Source organism: Ciconia boyciana, chromosome 1 (assembly GCF_034638445.1).
Source record: "Ciconia boyciana chromosome 1, ASM3463844v1, whole genome shotgun sequence".
Lineage (NCBI taxonomy): Eukaryota > Metazoa > Chordata > Aves > Ciconiiformes > Ciconiidae > Ciconia > Ciconia boyciana.
The window spans coordinates 53,211,182-53,229,761 of record NC_132934.1 but is presented as its reverse complement, the minus strand read 5'-3'; the positions used below and the strand labels follow the sequence as shown (position 1 = coordinate 53,229,761).

At 37.0% G+C, this 18,580-nt stretch overlaps 1 protein-coding gene across 5 annotated transcripts in view; it reads right to left on the bottom strand.

The window, feature by feature from the left end:
* Positions 1-6,576: 6,576 nt before the first annotated feature.
* The window catches only part of APAF1 (apoptotic peptidase activating factor 1), a 38,859-nt gene continuing 26,855 nt past the window's right edge, over positions 6,577-18,580 (bottom strand). For all 5 annotated transcript variants that reach the window (XM_072865879.1, XM_072865906.1, XM_072865914.1 and 2 more), the window contains 8 exons: positions 18,145-18,264; positions 15,546-15,671; positions 15,055-15,180; positions 13,265-13,384; positions 12,804-12,929; positions 11,887-12,012; positions 11,296-11,442; positions 6,577-8,225 (listed from right to left, as the gene is read on the bottom strand). In XM_072865879.1, the coding sequence (XP_072721980.1) occupies positions 8,082-8,225; positions 11,296-11,442; positions 11,887-12,012; positions 12,804-12,929; positions 13,265-13,384; positions 15,055-15,180; positions 15,546-15,671; positions 18,145-18,264 (1,035 nt within the window). In that variant the 3' untranslated portion in view covers positions 6,577-8,081. The remainder of the gene's footprint in view (positions 8,226-11,295; positions 11,443-11,886; positions 12,013-12,803; positions 12,930-13,264; positions 13,385-15,054; positions 15,181-15,545; positions 15,672-18,144; positions 18,265-18,580) is intronic.

The following is an 18,580-nucleotide window of genomic DNA, read 5'->3' as shown; positions in this document are numbered from 1 at the left end:
CCATTTGGTCCAAGCCCTTGGGTTACGATACCTAATTCAGCTGTTCTCACTTTGAAGTTTTGACTGTGTTTAGGAACTTCCAATTTTTCCCTTCAAGGAATCTCGGCAGCCATGGATGGGCAGTCACCTTAGAAATAGCAAAAAATATCTCAGTACGGTCATTTCAGGAGGGAAAACCACTTTGTTAGAACTCAAACGCTGCACAAGACACATTCAAAACAGAAGGCACCCAAGCTCAAAGCCCCTCACTACTTGTCATAGTTATCAATTCCAAGTTAGACACCCAAAATTTGCTTTTGTGAGAAAGAATAATATATCAAAGTTAAGACCTCTTTTATTTGCTTTTAACTGCCCAAAGTATTCACCGTGATCAAATGCTCACTTTCCAGATAGGTTCCTGCTTAACAAAACAAACACATGGACAGATACATAGTATTATCCTAAAATAATTTCTCACCCGTGACAGAACTCAAATGAGGAGGAAAATAAGTAATGCAAAATGGAGGTACAAGCTACAAGAGCTGGAGGCACTGTGGTTTAATTTTTGAAAAGCAGGAGATGGAATTTGTATGCAAACTAAAAATAAAAAATATAGGAAGGATTATCATTTTTAGAGAAGGTGATCTTAATTTCCTATATTCACATTTTAGCAAAAAAAGCAATATGATGCATAATACCCTTATCTAACAGCTTGTTAAAGATGATTCTTTTTTTCACTAATACACACTGAAGAAAACAGAGACATCCAAAACACAAACTGAGAAAATGCTCCATTCCAGAGAGCCACTTTGTGATAAAACAAAGGATAGTGAAGTACAACTTTGCTCCAGCAAATCTTCCCCTAACATTACCAATACTAGAACCCTGAACAGTGAAACCCCCCATTTGAAAGCAGGTTGATAATAGTAACTCAGGACTACATATGAGATGTAACGATGGGTAAAGCAGCTTGAGAAACTGCAAAGTGTAAAGAGCTCCACAGCTAGTAGAAGTTTAAGAGGAAAAATAGAGCATAACTTCAAGGAACAGACTTTTTTTCCATGTCTACTGTAACCAAAAGTTTAATGCTTTGAGCAAAGATCTTTCTGAAAAAAAGGAGATAAAACAATCGAATTGGTACACTTTTAGCTTATTGCCATCTACTGTGTTTAATATATTTTTAACCAAATGTAAATGCTGAAGATATGCTATGAAGAAAACTCCAGGTCACGTGTATTTCAATTGAATTGTACCTGTCTCTGGCAGGTATTCACTGTTACAGTCTTGCAGTGAAAACCAACATATTCTTCCACAGATTCAGTCTGGCCCCTTCCTTTTGAACGAAACGTGTACCCAGAAGATCTACCTCAAACCCAGTGCTCCAGACTATGAAAAACCAGCTGCTGAGTCAGAACAGCAATTTAATAGCTGAATCCTTGATACTGTTGAAAGAAAAAAAATTACTATCTGCTCTATAATTTTTAGAGGGGATAAAACCACAACTGTTTGGCTTTGAGAAATTGAGAGTGCAACATCTGCAAGATTTTTTAAATATTTCTTTAAACGCTTTGAAAATTCAGACGCACTCAGGTGACTTTTTTTCGTGCTATTGTTAAACATATACTCAAGTAGAGGTAAAATTTAACCAACATTTAATCTGTTCAAACTCTTTGAAACTGTTCCTCCTCACATTTCCCAGTTCTGAAGTTTAAGTCACATATTGATAAGACCCCTTCCACGCATTTCCTTCAATCTCATTTGTACAGCTGGAAATATAAAATGCATAATTGCTATCTGTACTGAATATAAACAAACTCCATAGCACATCGTAAGAAATCATGCAAATACATTGAGAAATTTAGGAGCTACCAACTTGCATAAGTACATTACATTACTACCTAGGTGCTCAGCCATCAGGACATGACGATTTGCTTCAGATTGGATTCTTTAAAGCAAAATGTTTGATCTGTATTTAGAGTCAGATTTCCACTGACCTATGCCTATGTCTGTTCATTCATCTAGTCTCTACTAAAATTAACACCCCCCAAAAAAGAAAAACACAAAAAACCACACCACGAACCAAAAACCGTTAAAAAGACAAAACTCTAAGCATTTCCAAATCTCACATTAAAAATACGCCATTCCTCTCATGCATTATTGCAGTGCTGTTAAACCAAACGTATATTTTTCAGTGTTTCCTTAATCTTTTTTTCCTACACTACTTCTGCCAAGGAGCTATAAACAACAGCCAGTGCTGATCATAATATTAAAAGATGAATTTAAGTGGTTCTAACTGGGAAACGCAGAAAGAAATGTCCCTGCCATTGTGTCTCTGGAACTGGAAAACTTGCTCTCAGAACATAACAAGGCTAAGATTTCTTAGCAGTGGAATAAGAGTTTGAACCAGAAGGCTACAAAGTCTTAACACACTGTCCTGGTTTTGGCTGGGATAGAGTTAATTTTCTTCCTAGTAGCTGGCATAGTGCTGCACTTTGGATTTAGCATGAGAATAACGTGATAGCAACAACTAAACCATCAGTCTGTTAAGTGGTGCTTATACCAAGTCAAGGACTTTTCAGCTTCCCATGCTCTGCCATCGAGGAGGTGCACAAGAAGCTGGGAGGGAGCACAGCCAGGACAGCTGACCCCAACTGGCCAAAGGGCTATTCCATACCATAGGACATCATGTTCAGTATATAAACTGGGGGGGAATTGGCCGGGGGCAGCAATCACTGCTCGGGGACGGGACGGGCATCCGTCAGGGGGCAGTGAGCAGTTGCATCACTTGTTTTTTTTCCTGGGTTTTGTTTCTCATTCTCTCTCTCTCTCTCTCTCTCTCTCTTGTTGTTTTCCTTTTTATTACAATTTATTATTATTATTTATTATTATTATTATTAATTCTTAAACTGTTCTTATCTCAGCCCACGGGGGGTGGGCTCTTCCGATTCTCTCCCCCATCCCACCGGGGGGGGAGGGTGAACAAGTGGCTGTGTGGTGCTTGGTTGCTGACTGGGGTTAAACCACGACACACACATAAACCTGAACATTGACTCTAGTGAGGAAGAGGAGTATGGACCAGTTATTACTATCTGTGGAATATTACAGACAAATAATGTGATTTTTGGAACTACAGGAAATCTCTGCTCTCATTTGCTGGAAAGTACCAGTTATCTATAGAAATGAAATTTGCTATACAATTAGTAGAGAACAATTAAAAGAGCCTATTGCTTTAGAAACACGAGTAATGTAAAATACCATTTCTTAAGTTATTTTAAATATTAAGCATATTTTGTGTGCTTTTATGCATTAGAAATAGCACGTGCTTTACCTAAACAGCATTGTATTTACTTTTACACAGCTGGATTGGGTAAATTTGTCTTTGCCTCATTTTGAGTCATTTTAAACATCATGATTTTAAAAATTTGTCTGAGTTCATATGTTAGAGAAACTGGACAAAGCTTAAAAAAAAATATTAGAGGAACACAAATAAACTGAAAGAAGTAAATAGAAGAAATTAAAAATACCACATACGTAAACACACAAGAGTCTAATTGTGGCATCCTAAGTAAGTACTCAGATGATCCCTCTTGAGTACAAAACAAGAATCCTCTCTAGCCTGAAGGACTTGAATCTAACCGTTCTCAGAGCACTTGTTATAGATACAACCTATGGTTTGTTAAACGGAAACAAGCACAGGAAGCTAATTTGTTCTGTAAACAGTCAGGCCCCAAGAGAGAAACTGCCTATTGAAACCCTTATAAGATACTTTAGCTTTCTCATCCTTCTGAATAAACACACATGCCACAAGTAGTTCAACTAGTCCAACTATCACACAGTTGTGCTATATCCCGCAAGTGTAACTGTAGGAGATGACATAGGAAGTGCTGAAGTTGTCAGTAACACATGCAGACTGAAAATCTTATTCCTTTATACTCACCGGATCTTTTAGGATGCACCCTAACAGCCCCAGCTTAGGCCTCTATTAAATCTAGTTGCAAGGTTTCTCATAAAAAGCCCCCTTAGAAGAAAGGTGTGCAGTAAGTTAATTTGGAAAAAAACCCTCAAAACTCAGGAAAACCCAAAACCCCTCCTCCAAACCCATCTCTCCCCACCCTCCCAAAAAACCCCACACCAACATGCGAAGATGCGGATAGCAGCACACTGCACAGCAGCTTTGGAAGTGCTGAAAAATATAGGTCAACCTACTGCAGAGTTCATGCCGCAAACAAGCCTGGTCTCAGCTTAACACGTTACTGCACATTGGCAGAGCCAGTGATCGTGTCCCATTCCTAGCTTGAAAGAGCAAAGTGAAATTGAGCACAAAAATCACACTGGAAGTGTTCGGAGTAGCTGGCACACTCCCTGTTCTCCAAACAGTAAGGTTCATTTGGCTCCGGCTCTTGAAATCACAACAGAAGTAAGGCATCCCAAGTCCTCAGAGCTTGGGCATCATCATCACCATCTATGAGCCCAAATAAATTTGTGTCTTCATAGTAGACAGGAGGAGGAGGAAAGCAACATGTGGACAAATACCCCTGAGTGTGTGCTATCAGATGGAAATACCAGAAGGCACCTCTCAGGCACCAGGCTGACTTCTGCACTCCTTGGCATTGCCACGGCATCTGTACTTGCTATGAAGGAGAAAGGGCAAGCAAACAGTTGGGTAAGGGGTTCATGTTCTACTAGCATTTGGAAGAACATACCTGAATTCTCTGTGACCTACTGGTATTCTGGATTTACTGGCTCCTTGAAGACGGGGCAGAGTGGCCTCCCTGCAATATTCTGTTCCAGGAGGGCTAGAAGACATCACCTGAGTCAGGCTGCTTTTTCCCCTGAAACCTGCAAAGGCATCAGCTTCTGTAAAACACCTCAGGAGAGCAAGAGATGTGGACGCACGCTGTGTCATAGCTAGACACAACCTGGGGAACTGGGTCCCATACAGACAGTTTATTAAATAAAAAACTGGGGGAAAAAAAATCAGCAATTTGCACAGCATTCTGTAATGGGGAGTCTAACTGCATCATTTTTTATGGGAGGCAAAATAATTTCGGGGTGGAGGATGTTCCTCTACTGGCAACAGGTTACCAGTTCCAGCTCTACCCACACACTCCAGCACTACAAGAGATATGTAAACTCTACATGGAAAAACCTCAGGCAATAACTGCATAGTTCCATTTCAAACGACTGTGTAAGGTAAGAGAGGGGGAAGGGGAATGCTGTAGTTAAAGGAATGGTACAATTCAAGGCAATATAAAGCATCCTCCTGTGCAGCTGTATTGCATGTGTGTACAGTACCTTGTTAATAAAGGAAAGAGAAGAAAGATTTGTGAAGGAGCTGAAGGTCTAATTGCCAAAGTGAAGAGACTCGAAATTTCTACAGAAACTGATAGGCATTGTTAATAGGAAGTGTACCTAAAAATTGTTTACACAAAAGCATATTATAGTTTCAGTTAAAGAACTGGATAAAATTGGCAATGTTCATTAGTTAAATTGAATGCAGACTGATTCAATTTGATCTGGCATTACAACAGATAATGGAAGCACTAATGTTCAATCTACATAAAAATTGCTTCTGGCCAAACTTTCTTTTGTTTCCTTTAAAATACATCTAACATCAAAGAGAACAGCTAAATCTGCTGACACAGCAGGACTTTATTACAGTAAACTGCCTTAACGTTCTTAAATATTTTAAATTAAAGAAGTTGCTGTCTTGGTTGGCCCCTCTTTTAATAATTTGTCATTTAAATTTTGTCATCCTCTTCCTGTGAATCGTATCTATTCTTTGGCTCTTCAGACTTTCTCATCGCTATTTCTCTTCTTCCACCTCAGCTACAAAGACTTACAGCCAACTCCATACATTTGCACATGAACGCAATCATCCTGACTCTATTAACACCACCTTCTATGAAACACAGCTTTCTCAGTTCCAGCAACAAGTATAACGCTGCTGTGTTGTCATTCTTGCAGAATAATTAAAGAATGCACTATTTATCTCACACTTCAAGCTTCTGTGCTACTTGCTTCCTGCTTGCTTCAAAATTGAAATCGTCTATGAACACCACTCATTCACAGGTCACTTTCTTCATTAAACCATGATCAGTTTTTCCTATCATCAGAGTTTCTTTAGCATTGTCACAAAAGACAACTTTCTGCCCTGGTTCCTCATGTGAAACATTTATCCTGTATCTTTTTACCTAGTTGGGTCTCTAAGTTCAGACCAACATGGTCCTGTGCAGTAAGGACAGAACAGCCTCTGCAATCCAGGGACACTGGCTGAGAGGAGCTTCCTGCTCCTTGAATCTTTAGCTATTCGGGGAGGGTACTGATGAGGTCTGTACAAACTGGACAGTAGAAGCAACTCTGTCCTCAACACTGCAGGACGTGTTCCAAGACTTCAGTTTCCCTTTGTTCACTTTTTCCTCCATCCTCATATTTAATACTGTTGCTTACCTGTCAAAGTATTTTTCATGTAGTTTGTAAAGCAGTATTATGTTTAGATTGAAAAGAAAACCACAATAAAAGACAATAAAAGAGGCAGCATTCCCACCCAAGTCTGTTAAAAAAAAAAAAGAAAACACTCAAGAATTCAAATTTGTTTACAACTTTGGCCAGTATTGCCTGGATTATCTTTATTGAATGCTAGTACATACTTAGAATACAAAACATCATGTTTTTTCTATTGAATTTCTTCTCTTTAAATTTCTGCCAGCAGTACTCTGATTATCCTGACCCGTATTCAACAGCACCTTAGAAATGGTGGAATTTCAAGTTCAAAAAGAGGAAAAACTGGTGATTGTCAAAAACAGGAAAATACTAAGAATGTATATTCAGTCTTCTGAAATGCACACAAAAAAATACTAAAAGTGAGAATTTCATTATTCAGTATCAGTTGAGACACTTGCTAATGTACTTTTTACAGTCAAGTACTTAGATGGGAGTGTTCTACTGCCAACTACAAAAATATGAAAACCATGACATTAATGCTTGTGCAGTGTGCTCATAGCAGTTGAGAGGCAATTTACTGGAACAAGACTTACTAGGTACCTAAGAAAAATTGTTATCTAATTATTCACAAAAGATATGTCAAGTATAATTAGTACAAAATGTCAAAATTTCAACTTTATATTGTATCTATAAATATATTGTAAAAAACCCCAAACCCTAAAAAAACAAACAGAAAATCACATATTACCAGGCAAGAGATCCCTGTGCATAGAATCCCATGTAAACAAAGCTGATGACAATAAAATGTCTCCATAGTATGAACTGCATGTTAATTCTAAAAGGAAAAATAACTAAAATTCACACCTCCTTATATTTTTCAATATATAGCTTCTAAACTATTTCCATTCTCAGTTTAGCTGGTTAGCTCTATTCATCCTTTGACTGGAAATGTGGCACAATCTCTTCCACTTCAATTGCAATATCCTTTCAGATCTTGCCTTGTGAAAACAAGACTCAAGATGTTCCCCTTAATAAGAACAGCTCATATGTGTTACAATGCACTTTTTACCTTCACAAGGTTAGAAGCATGAAGGTTCTTACTGCAAGCGGGAAGCACTGCTGCTGTAAACTGAACAGCTACTTGATTTGTTTTGAACATCAAGCACCAAGATAGCTAGTTTCATTTTTCAAATTAACGATGTCCCTGATTCTTTCCATTCTGTACCAAATGAAAATCCTTGCATCACAGTAAAAAAAAAATTTTTTTGCATCTTACACAGTTATGTTCATGGCTAGAGAGCATTTAGCCATCAGCCTTAGCAAAAAATACAATTTCAAAGTATTATATTCCTATTATTTCTTCACTGCTATTAATATTAATTTTAACTAATTTGAATAAATCTTAATGTAATTTCCTTACAAAATTGGAAGCAACATACTTCAGATGCAAATCAAGACTCAAGCATTATAATAATGCTTATTAAAAACAAGATTAAATGCAAGTTCTTTTGAAAAAACATGCATATATATACATGAAAACATCATGAATACAACAATGAAATAAAATTCACAGCTTAATGAGCGTCAGACAAACATTTAGCAGAATTTTGTTTTCAGCTCAAAAAAATTAATTATCTTTGCAGTGTTCAGCAAATTAATCACAACTTCTGTAATACATAAAGAATACCAAGATTATCAACAGTCACATACACTTTGAAATTAGGGGACACATGTATTGACTTCAGGTTTGTTCCGTTTGTGTAGAAGGTTTGTAAGGACTCTCCAGTAGTTACATTCCACCACTATAAAAAAAAATAACACACTTTCAGTTAGTTGAAAGAAGCTTAGAATAAATTCTATAAACAGACTTAGCATGGCAAGCCCAGTTGACTGCTTTCCCCAGAGAGGTAGAATTAAAAATAAAAATACAAGCAACCTTAAGCAGAAAATGTTTAGGACCAGTTACTAGAGGTATAAAACTTTCAGATGAAAAGAAACTTCAAAAAGACTGAAGCTGTTCAATTTCAGGAAAGCATACAAAATAATAAATTCAGGTACTGCCCCTTACCCCATCACAAAATGCGATCAATAGATGTAAACTGTAACATGTCCAAAATTTAAAAGATTATGTATTTTTACATAACCAAATGAATACATGAAACACATTGCCAGAGAATATAATTGAAACTATAGCTGGATTAAAAAACTTAGCTGGACTCACAAGAGGATCAATCATCATGTACACAGTTGAAACCATTTGCAGTTTTGTTATCAGGACAGACTTCAGTGAGATTAGAATTTTTATTTTTTTTTAGAATATGCAGTAAGCACTAATAACAAAGATACAGAGAAACCTTCAACCATCAGTTTACTCCATGACTGTAGACTGAAATTTCACATTTCTCAGAAAAAACTGTAGACCAATGCAAAATTGAACCAAATACAACCCAGCACAAAGCTGTTACTTGATTGTTCCAATAAGAAGTCTACCCTCTATTCTTGCAACATTTGAAAACAGTAGCAAAATATCGAAACAGATTACCTTCAGCTTTGATCATCTATAAAAGCAGGTGGTATTACTACTTTTTAGCTTACTCATCTCATGAAATATGTAACATTATAGTGGTGTGCATAATACAGATTTGCAACTACACAGCTATAATGTTTTGATTAAAAACATCTTTTCTAAAGTGTCTGTTATTTGATGGAGAGCCAGGAGAGAGAAAAAAGAAAAAAATTCATTAGCTCTTGAACCTTTGTTGGTGGATGAATGATCAGGTGCTGGGCCAGTTGGTACCACTCACACAGCAAGTTCAGCAGTACACAGCTGGATGCACCTCATCTATGAATAAGATGACTCATTTGTTTAAAGGTATCTTCCATGTAACTCTACAAACCAACTCAGTCCAGTTTTTAGCGGTCCAACCTTCTGAAATGTTTTAGACTTTCACTGACTAGTATCTCCCTACAGAAAGGGTGCGTGTGTGTTTTCATGCACATCGTACACATCCATCTGTAGATCTTGAAAGAAAAGTAGAAATACAATACTTTGAGAAGACATGGTGATTGAAGCTGGTCCCAATGACTGGAAAAAGGCAAATGCCATACCCATTTTCACAAAGGGCAAAGAAGATGGTGGAACTACAGGCCAGTGATCTTCACTCCACTGTCTGGGATTATTATGGAACAAGTTTTCTGGAAGCCATTTCAAGTCATGTGAAGGACAAGAAGGTGATCATGGACAACTAGCATGGATTTACCAAAGGTAAATCATGCAAACACCCAATTGAATTCTATTGACAATAACAGTGGCTCTGCAAACAGCATGGCAAGAGCGGTGGATGTGATTAACCTTGACTTTAGCCAAGCCTTCAACATGGTCTCCCATAGTGTCCTTATAGTCAAATTGGAGAGATAAAGACTGGATGGGTGGAATACAAGGTAGATGACAAACTGGGTGGACTGCTAGATTCAAAAAGTAGTAGTCAGCAGTTCAGTCACTGTGTGTTGAGCGCCACCCTAGTACAAGAAAGATACAAACTGGAGTAAGTCCAGCACATGGTCATTGAGATGGCTGGACACCTAAAACAGTTGTCATAGAAGAAAGACAGAGCACTGAATTCGTTTAGCCTGAAGAGAAGGCGGCTAACTGCTGTCTTCAGCTACCAAAAAGAGGGTTACAGATGACAGTCAGACTCTCCTCTCAGGGCCCAGAGGCACCCCTGTTGGAGTCGGGGACAAAACTTGATGGGGCAAGGCCCTAAGCAACTTTACCTAACTGCAAACTACTTCTAGCAAGTGGGTGGACTAGATGAGTTCCAGAAGTCCCTAACATCCTAAACCATTCTATGACTCCAAGAAGCATCACAACACCATACTGTGTAACCACAATACAAAGTGGGAAGGAAGCTAGAAACAGGATGCATGTCTTGTTCTTTAATATGAAATGAACATCAGAAGATGGTTTCAATGCTAAATTAGAAAATTCAACAGTCTTTGTTAAAGGGTTACTAGCTGACTTCAAAGAATTAGTCTGGTAGCCTGTCCAACAGCTAAACACTGACCAACAATCAACTAACCTCCAGCACTCTGTGAGATGAGAACTCCACAACCTGTCATTTCATGTACACACAGTTTCTACTAACAGGTATTAGCTATCACATTTAGCTATCACATGGGGTGGGGGGGGAACAAACCACTCATGCAAAATTTACAATTATGAAGAACCAATTCACAGACTGAAAGAAAGTCTTCCCCTTTCCAAAAAACCTCTTCCCCTTTCACCTTTCACCTCTTCCCCTTTCCAAAAAACATATACCCGGTAGATGTCTGAACCCATGAAAGACTGATGAAAAGACAGATTTCCTCCAGTTTCAACATACCCTCTTCCAAAGATGACTTATAGAATGTCTTTCAAGGCAGAAAATTATCACTTGCACTTCCTTCTGAATGTCTATTTATGAAAAAAATTAAAACACAGTACCTTTAAAAAAATAAAAGCCTGAGCATTTTTCTGCTTATTATAAAGAACATGATTGCTGCTGAAATTGAGTGGCTATTAAGGCAGACAAAAATTACTCGGATCTTTAATATTAAGGATGTTAACGAAGGAGGTTGCTAATAAAAATGGAACATATAGAGTTCAAAAACAAACTCCAAGTCTGAATTCTTAAGAGACCTTTCCAGGGGGCTTTCAGATTTGAGATGAAAAGAAGTGAAAAGTGCTAGACAGTCATGAAAATGGAGCAGCTTTGTGTTAAGTAAAACGTTTCAGGTTTGTTTCTTTGAATTAGTCTGCATTTTCCTTTAGAATTCTCAGAGTATTGCCATTTAATTAGGTATGTTAGGATATTTTACTATTTCAAGGCTTACCTTAAGATAGCCTCCAGATGACACAAGCATTTTACTGTCAGGAGAAAAAGAGAGGTCTGTTACCCAACCACCATGTGTTGGTTCTTCTTCGTCTACAGTAACTGGGGAGCAGAAGTGAAGTAATGCACCTGTTAAAATGTCCCAAATCTAAAACAGAGAGAAGATTATGTATATAAAGTAAACTTAATGGGGGAAAAAAAATCTCCCGTAAGGAAAGCTGAAATGTATTTTTCCCTATTACAGAAAAACAACCCTGTGAACAAGCATTCTACTTGAAGTGATAGAATAACCCAAAAAATAAATTCTCCTCTTAGAACTGTATCATGTACGGAGGATTTAATCATACATGCAATTCACAGTAGAATTATTAGTAAATCATGTGAATCAGCTCCTCAGCATTCATGGAACATAAATCTATCAATATGGTTACAAACTACTGTCTCACGTGGCAAACTTTGCTGTTTTCAATTCCCCGATGTTCACCACAATGCTAATGAATTAGACATGCAGAACACAAACTATGAGAACTCTTCTGTCTGTGAACTGACCATCCATTGAATTATAAAATAAACAGCAAGGTTAAAGCAGTACCCTTATTTCTCCTTTGTCATCTCCAGTGGCCAATAATTTGTTATTAGGAGAGAAAGTACAGCACCGCACACAGGCTTCATGACCTTTCAGCTCATGAAGAACAGATGAACTTTCAAAGCTCCATATCTAAATGGAAAACATTACAGAAGAGTGAAAAAGATAAATTCAAAACCAAGTATGACTACTTTCTAAAAATGCATTAGTATTCAAAAGTACATAAGGCTTTTTGTATATATGCATATACACGTATGCATTTATGTATGTATTATACTGTACTCTGTTTTTCTTTTTATTATCTGAATCACAAGAATGCATTTGCTACAAATTACTGAACGAACTGCAAGTATTTTTTTTTTTCCTTGGAATATACTCTTTAATGAAACAGATTCATTTACAAGAAAGTGTAAAGCTGTTCATAGAAAAAGGATTCATCAATTAATTTAAAGATGTATTTTAAAAATCTAATGGGACACTAAAAATCTAATGGATCAGCCCCAGAATATTAAACAGTTCACTTCTTTTTTGCACCTTGCTTCTGAACAGGAATACCAGAAACTATGGACAGCACTTTCAATGAAGTTCCAGAAATTTTTCTTAACTTAGGTTTCCAAATTAAGAACGTTAGGCTATTACAAATCAATACAGAGAACTAAACAAAGTGTTCTGCACAAACTTGTGCACTAAACATGCATTTTATTTGTACAGAAGTCACCAGGACAGCCTCAAGTTATATCCGAGATCAATTGTGAATGGCTGTAACAGCTTTAGAAACATGTTCACAGATACAGGAAATTTAATACTAGAAAATACAACAGGATAACTGAAATAATCACTAGTTACCTCACAATAAAAAAATATAGCATACATTTCAGGAAAAATAAGGCACCATTTTTATCTTCGTACAGGAAGTAACCAACCTTTGCAGTTTTGTCAGCAGAAGTAGATGAAAATTTACTACCATCAGGTGAAACAGCACAGGAAAGAACAGTACCTCCATGGCAAGAAAAATCTTTTTCTATGTTTCCAGTAGTGATATTCCAAACCTACCAAATATACAGGAAAAAGAGGTTACTTTTGTAACACTGTAAAAAAGTTAAAACACCTGCATCTTACACAACAATATATAGGAGATAAAACTCAGCTACATGGTTCTAATATGGCCAACATTTTGCTATACTTACTGGTATAGTTAAAATACAACAACAGTGTAAATCTTACTAGAAATAGAAAATGCAAAATTGCATCTTAAAAGTCAGCTTACATTCAGGATCAATTCAATAAAATGTGTGTCAGCACAAAGTGCAAGAAATACCAAATGTTAGAAGAGACAGTAACATGTATTTTATGTGATTTGTAACATACCCAGCCTTTTATTTACCTTAACGGTTCCATCAAATGACCAAGAAAGAAGTTTTGAATTTTCCAGAAGTCTAAAATCCTTGATTGCTTCCTTGTGCCCTCTTAGAAACACACATTCGCTCAGCTGCCAATTCCATACCTAGTCATAAAGATGGAATACTATTAAAAAAAAAAATTTAACGGCAAACGTAAGTTAGGAAGAATGAACTAATTGATTGATTTTTAAGTCACAGGAATAATAAAAAGTTCTCATGGAGGTGGCAACTAATTAAAAGGTTAGATATCGAAGACATCCATAGTAGAGATACTGAAGATTGAGGATGCCATAGTATTTAGCAGTCAACCTATGAGAGAGCTCCCTACAATACACATAATCTGATTTTCAAAGTGAATTTGATGCCTAAAATTCACTGGTAGAGCAAAACAATAATTTTCTAGGCACCCCCAGAAGTTTTGGGTTTGAAACCTTTGATTATTGCAACAAATCGATTTCCGTCATCTGGCAGACCTCATATTTTCCATACTTAAATTAACTTTCTTTTCTATTTTTAAAGTGTATTTTTAATGAAATGCCATTTTGGTTTGCATTTTTGTAACAAAGTGACACTTCTATTTTTAATTCAGCTATTCACTGAAAACTGAAGAAATTTCATTTTATTTTACAGAAGCTATTAAGCATCAATTTAAATGACAATGATTTAATAGTTTTCAAATTAATAGGTTTTCTGCATCAAAGAACGAACAGAAAGCAGAGGTGTTGCGATGACAATCCTGGAGGCTTAACTGAGGCGCTGTCCACTAGAGGGAGGTGAGGACCCAGAAGAAAAACTACCCACGTTAAGAAGGATCCAAAGCCGATAAACTGGTGAGCTGTCTGTACTGCTTAATTGACCACAGTGATGGCATTCAAGCTAGCTTCAGATCCACAAGTTCAATGCAGTAGGAGTGAAACAAAGTGGGATGCAGCATAGCTTATATGTATGCCAGCAAACAGGTAGAACACTGAAGTTGGAACAGATTTGGTGAGCAAAACAGTGCTGAGGGCCAGCACCCACATGTGTTTTGGAGGTTTTACTTCAAACCAGCTCAAGTTTGGTTGTGTGGACCGAATACTTATTAGTAGCTGGAGCATGTGCTCTAGTTTAGGAATCCTGTCAGCATGCCTGCAACTGCTCTGCAGTGCAAACTAAAGCACAGTAAGCATAAACGACCAGGACATTCACTTCAAAAGTGCAGCCCTGAGGTGAGCTAAAACACTAATACAGACACACCGGAATGCTTCTCCGGAGACAATCTACCTTGCTGGGAGGCAGAGCTTATTAACTTGAGACTACATTAGTGCAGCCATTCTGTTTCTAGCTAGCATCTGTAGTCAGCACTGTACTGGACTAGGTGGACACACCAGCCCGCTCAGAGAGAGGTCTTTTTACCTCAATCCATCAGACAGTGTAAGCAAGCCAGCCAACAGACCTACCATATATAGCCAGTTCTGGGTCACATCCCAAACCCTTCATTTACACAGTCAGAACTGTTGAGTTATCTTGTTTGAAAATTAATGTTCCTTTCACCCATCTTAAAGGAGTTGGTGCCTTTCTATCATCCACAGCATTAAAAATAGAAATTGTGTAATATTCATTATCACATAAGGTATAAATAGAGGCTACAGTTTCTACACTCCCTTGCCCCAAGATGGAGCAATACAGAATACAGTAGTCATTTACCAAGTTCACATTATCTACAGTAAAAAAGATCTTATTTAAATAAATTGTAAGTAAGTTACAACATAATCTTTTTAAATATCTTCCAAACCTGTATAACTGAATCATGAGCACTTGAAATGAGAGTATGACAATCAGAGGTAAATCGACAATGCTGCACGGATGTCCTGTAGGCCTCCCGGGACTTCAGAACTTTCCCATCCAACAACTGTAATACCTTTACAATGAAGAATGCAGTAATTATCCTTATTTTACATACTTGAGGAAAAGGAAGAAAAGAACATGCAAATTCTTTTTTAAATAACACAACATTGTAAATACATGATTCTCAGTCAATGGATTGGAACAACCAAAAATTCATATTAGCTTAGTCCTTGGTAAAATGAAGTTCAGAGCTACATTATTAACATTAACCTTTAAATTATTGTCATTTAGGCATCACTCACAAATGTAAAAATTTTAATGTACTATGTTGAAGAGTATTATTGTACAAAGTCATTCAAATGAAATTTCTTTGAAAGGAAAAAGCACCAAGAAGGGTGTTTTCCTACTATTTTTAAAATCAAATTTAGGATTTAATACCTTTATTGTTCCACTCTCCTGTCCAAAAGCTGCAAATTTAAGATCTTCACTTAAGCAACAGCAGGAAATGGGGGATTCTTGAGCTGCTGTCTGCATAATAACACTGTCTGTATTTCCATTGATAAGCTGCAAGATAGGAAGTTAATTTTTTACAATATTTTTACATTTAAACTTAAATAAATTACAATGCAGAGCTAAGAATGCTGAAGAGAACAGTGTACCAGTTTCAAACTTTGAATTATAAGGATCAGTTACTTTCATAAACCAATTGCTTTGAAGGTCAGTGTAACTATCTTCACAGAATGCTCTCTGAACAGGACAAGTTTGCAGAAGGAAACATATCTCAGTATTAGAAGGCTCTTTAAAGTTTGTCTGACTACAGAAAACAGTAACTCAAAGTGCTCCTCCCAAATTTCAAAAGCCACACAGCGAGCTCCATGCTAAAATTTACTTTGCCAGCCAGATTCTATAGCCAGATTCTCATGCCAAATGGAGCATAAAATACTTTAAGAGCATCCTGTAAGCATGACTTTAAACTTATTAGCACACACAACACACCAAATCTCAACTCAGTATCACCCTCAAATCAATTCCCCAGGGGGGGTGGGGCGGATCTTTAGAATACAATTATTTACAAACAAAGTTTAAGTTTAGAAAGCTACCAGTATGAAGTGTTTAAAAATGAACATACTGCACTTCAAAAGGTGACTAGTACCCCAATTCTGAGAGATTACAAATTACAAAGGGTAAAACATCAGGGTTGCAAGAAAAATTACTTTTAGAGATGTGATAGCAGATATACTGTTAAATTACACTACACATGCTTAACTCTTTTCAGTCAATTTCTCTTCTTGCGCAAGGGTGAAAAATATATTCTCTTTCTACAATGGAGTCTTCCCTCCTCATGACTGCACCTCTACAGGATGTCAGAATATTGTACTTAGGGTAGAAAATCTAAGCACCATGTTTCTCTAGGAAACGGTTCAAGTAAAGTTATAATAGAAACATACTAATCATAAATAAATAGATCAGGTCTACTAATTCGAATGAGAGCCAGACTACACATTACATAGTAGTCACTACAGATTTTACAATTCAGGAAGATTAAAAAGTAGCGATTATCCTAAACTGCTCCCCACACATAAACAGGTATAACTCCATTCGCTGTGGTTTCTCCCATGTCTTCACTGCAACAGATGCAGCTTCTCTTTTCTCACATATTATTTGTTCACGTAAATTTTAGTTTCAACATTGACCGCTTTCTGTTGGCTCGAAGTCTGAAATCTTTTTATTGCCAAGGCACCGTTGGAGACACTTTAGGTATTTCCACATCTATATTCCCCACTATTCAAATATCATCACCATTCCACTTAAGGTTTTTTTAATAGGATTTTTAGGCAGAATAAGAATGGGCAAGGACAGGACAGACAAAAGAAGGAGGACAGAAAATAATCAGAAAGAGAGAAACCAGAAGTACAGGGCAAACAAGAAGAAAAGTTTCTGCAAAGGAAGCTCTAATTTTAGTAGCAGCCTAGGAAAAGCTGAGCATCTCTTAGGACTAGAAATAAAGGCAACGGTCATGCTGATTAGCTAGGATTACATAGCTTACATGTTTGCCTTCAGCCAAATTAGAAGAAAGGACATGACCCTACACAAAAAGATTATCTGCACAGTGTCCCTCAGTGCAGGGCAGCATAATCTATTCCAACACTCACCTATACATCCAGCAATAAGAATTCATTGCTTTCACAGTCCAGAACAAAGTTTCTCTCCTATTCAGATGCTGCTTTAGGCTAAACACCCGAAATAGCTACCTCATGGCCAAAGATATGGCATCCCCCATTTTGTGGGTTAACATGCAACCAGTTTGCGTAAGCAGCATTCTGCAACAAATATGGAAGTGTTTCCGCTTTTAAACAGTTACAATCAAGTAGAAGTATAATCTGAATGAACTGTATTGCCTTCACTTCAAAGAAAATTCTATTGACTGACTTGATTTGATGTATTAGAAAATCATGATAAAAAAAAGATGTGCATGAATTTGCTATCATGGAATGGAAAAATATATTTTGAATGTTGGTGTACTTACTACTTGGTGGAGCGGTCCACAGTAATAACACTGTATCCACTATTAATATTTTCTTTACGACATAAAAGACCCCATGTTCTCCTAAGTCTATATGCAGACCTGGGCTCACGCCTTTCATTCCTCCAATTTGAGATGATTCCTTCAGCTATTACACAGTAGTTCTGATGCATTACGTACATGTGCTGCACACATGCCGTATTGCCATGCACAGCTAAGCCACTTAGAGGGCCCACAGCCTCCCTAGTTGTGAAGAGAAAACAGTTTTGTTCCTCTGCATCCAGCTTCAGTTTTGACATCAGTGTGGAAATTTCCCCTCAAACTTCATTTTTTGCTTAGTAAACTAGGCAGAGTTTCTAGATATAAAAATGTTATCATACATTAAGAGTCATCTGCTACAGATTCAACTGTTGAAAGCCACGGACAAGCAGTTCTTTCAATGCTTCCTCCGTTTCCTACCGAGATTTGCAGATAACATTCAAATGTACTAACATATTGAGAAATACAGCTTACTTGTAAATGCTTCTGATTGTAAATTGCTAAAATCATCACTTCACCATTGTGAAATACAACATCTAGTTCACTTTTTAGCACAGCATCAGAAGACTTGCACACCTTCTTTGTTTCCCAAATCTGTTAAAGAACACAGTATTTCATTAGTATTATTAAAGGACAAGATATAAAATTTGCTGAGTAAGAGTACCTGTAAACCAGTGTCTTATAAACTTGCAAGTAACACTGATTTAAAAAAATCAGTGAAAGTTATGCTTCTGCTATTTTTATTTACTAGGGAAGCTTGTGCAATTACTATGGTGGTTCCAACAGATGAAACAGAACTAATTTTTTCCAGGCTGACTAGCAGACTCCCCCGTGTTTAGAATCATAGCTATTAAGTTCACAATTTTCTCATCCAAAGAGCAGCGTTAAAATCCAATTACAAAAAATACCA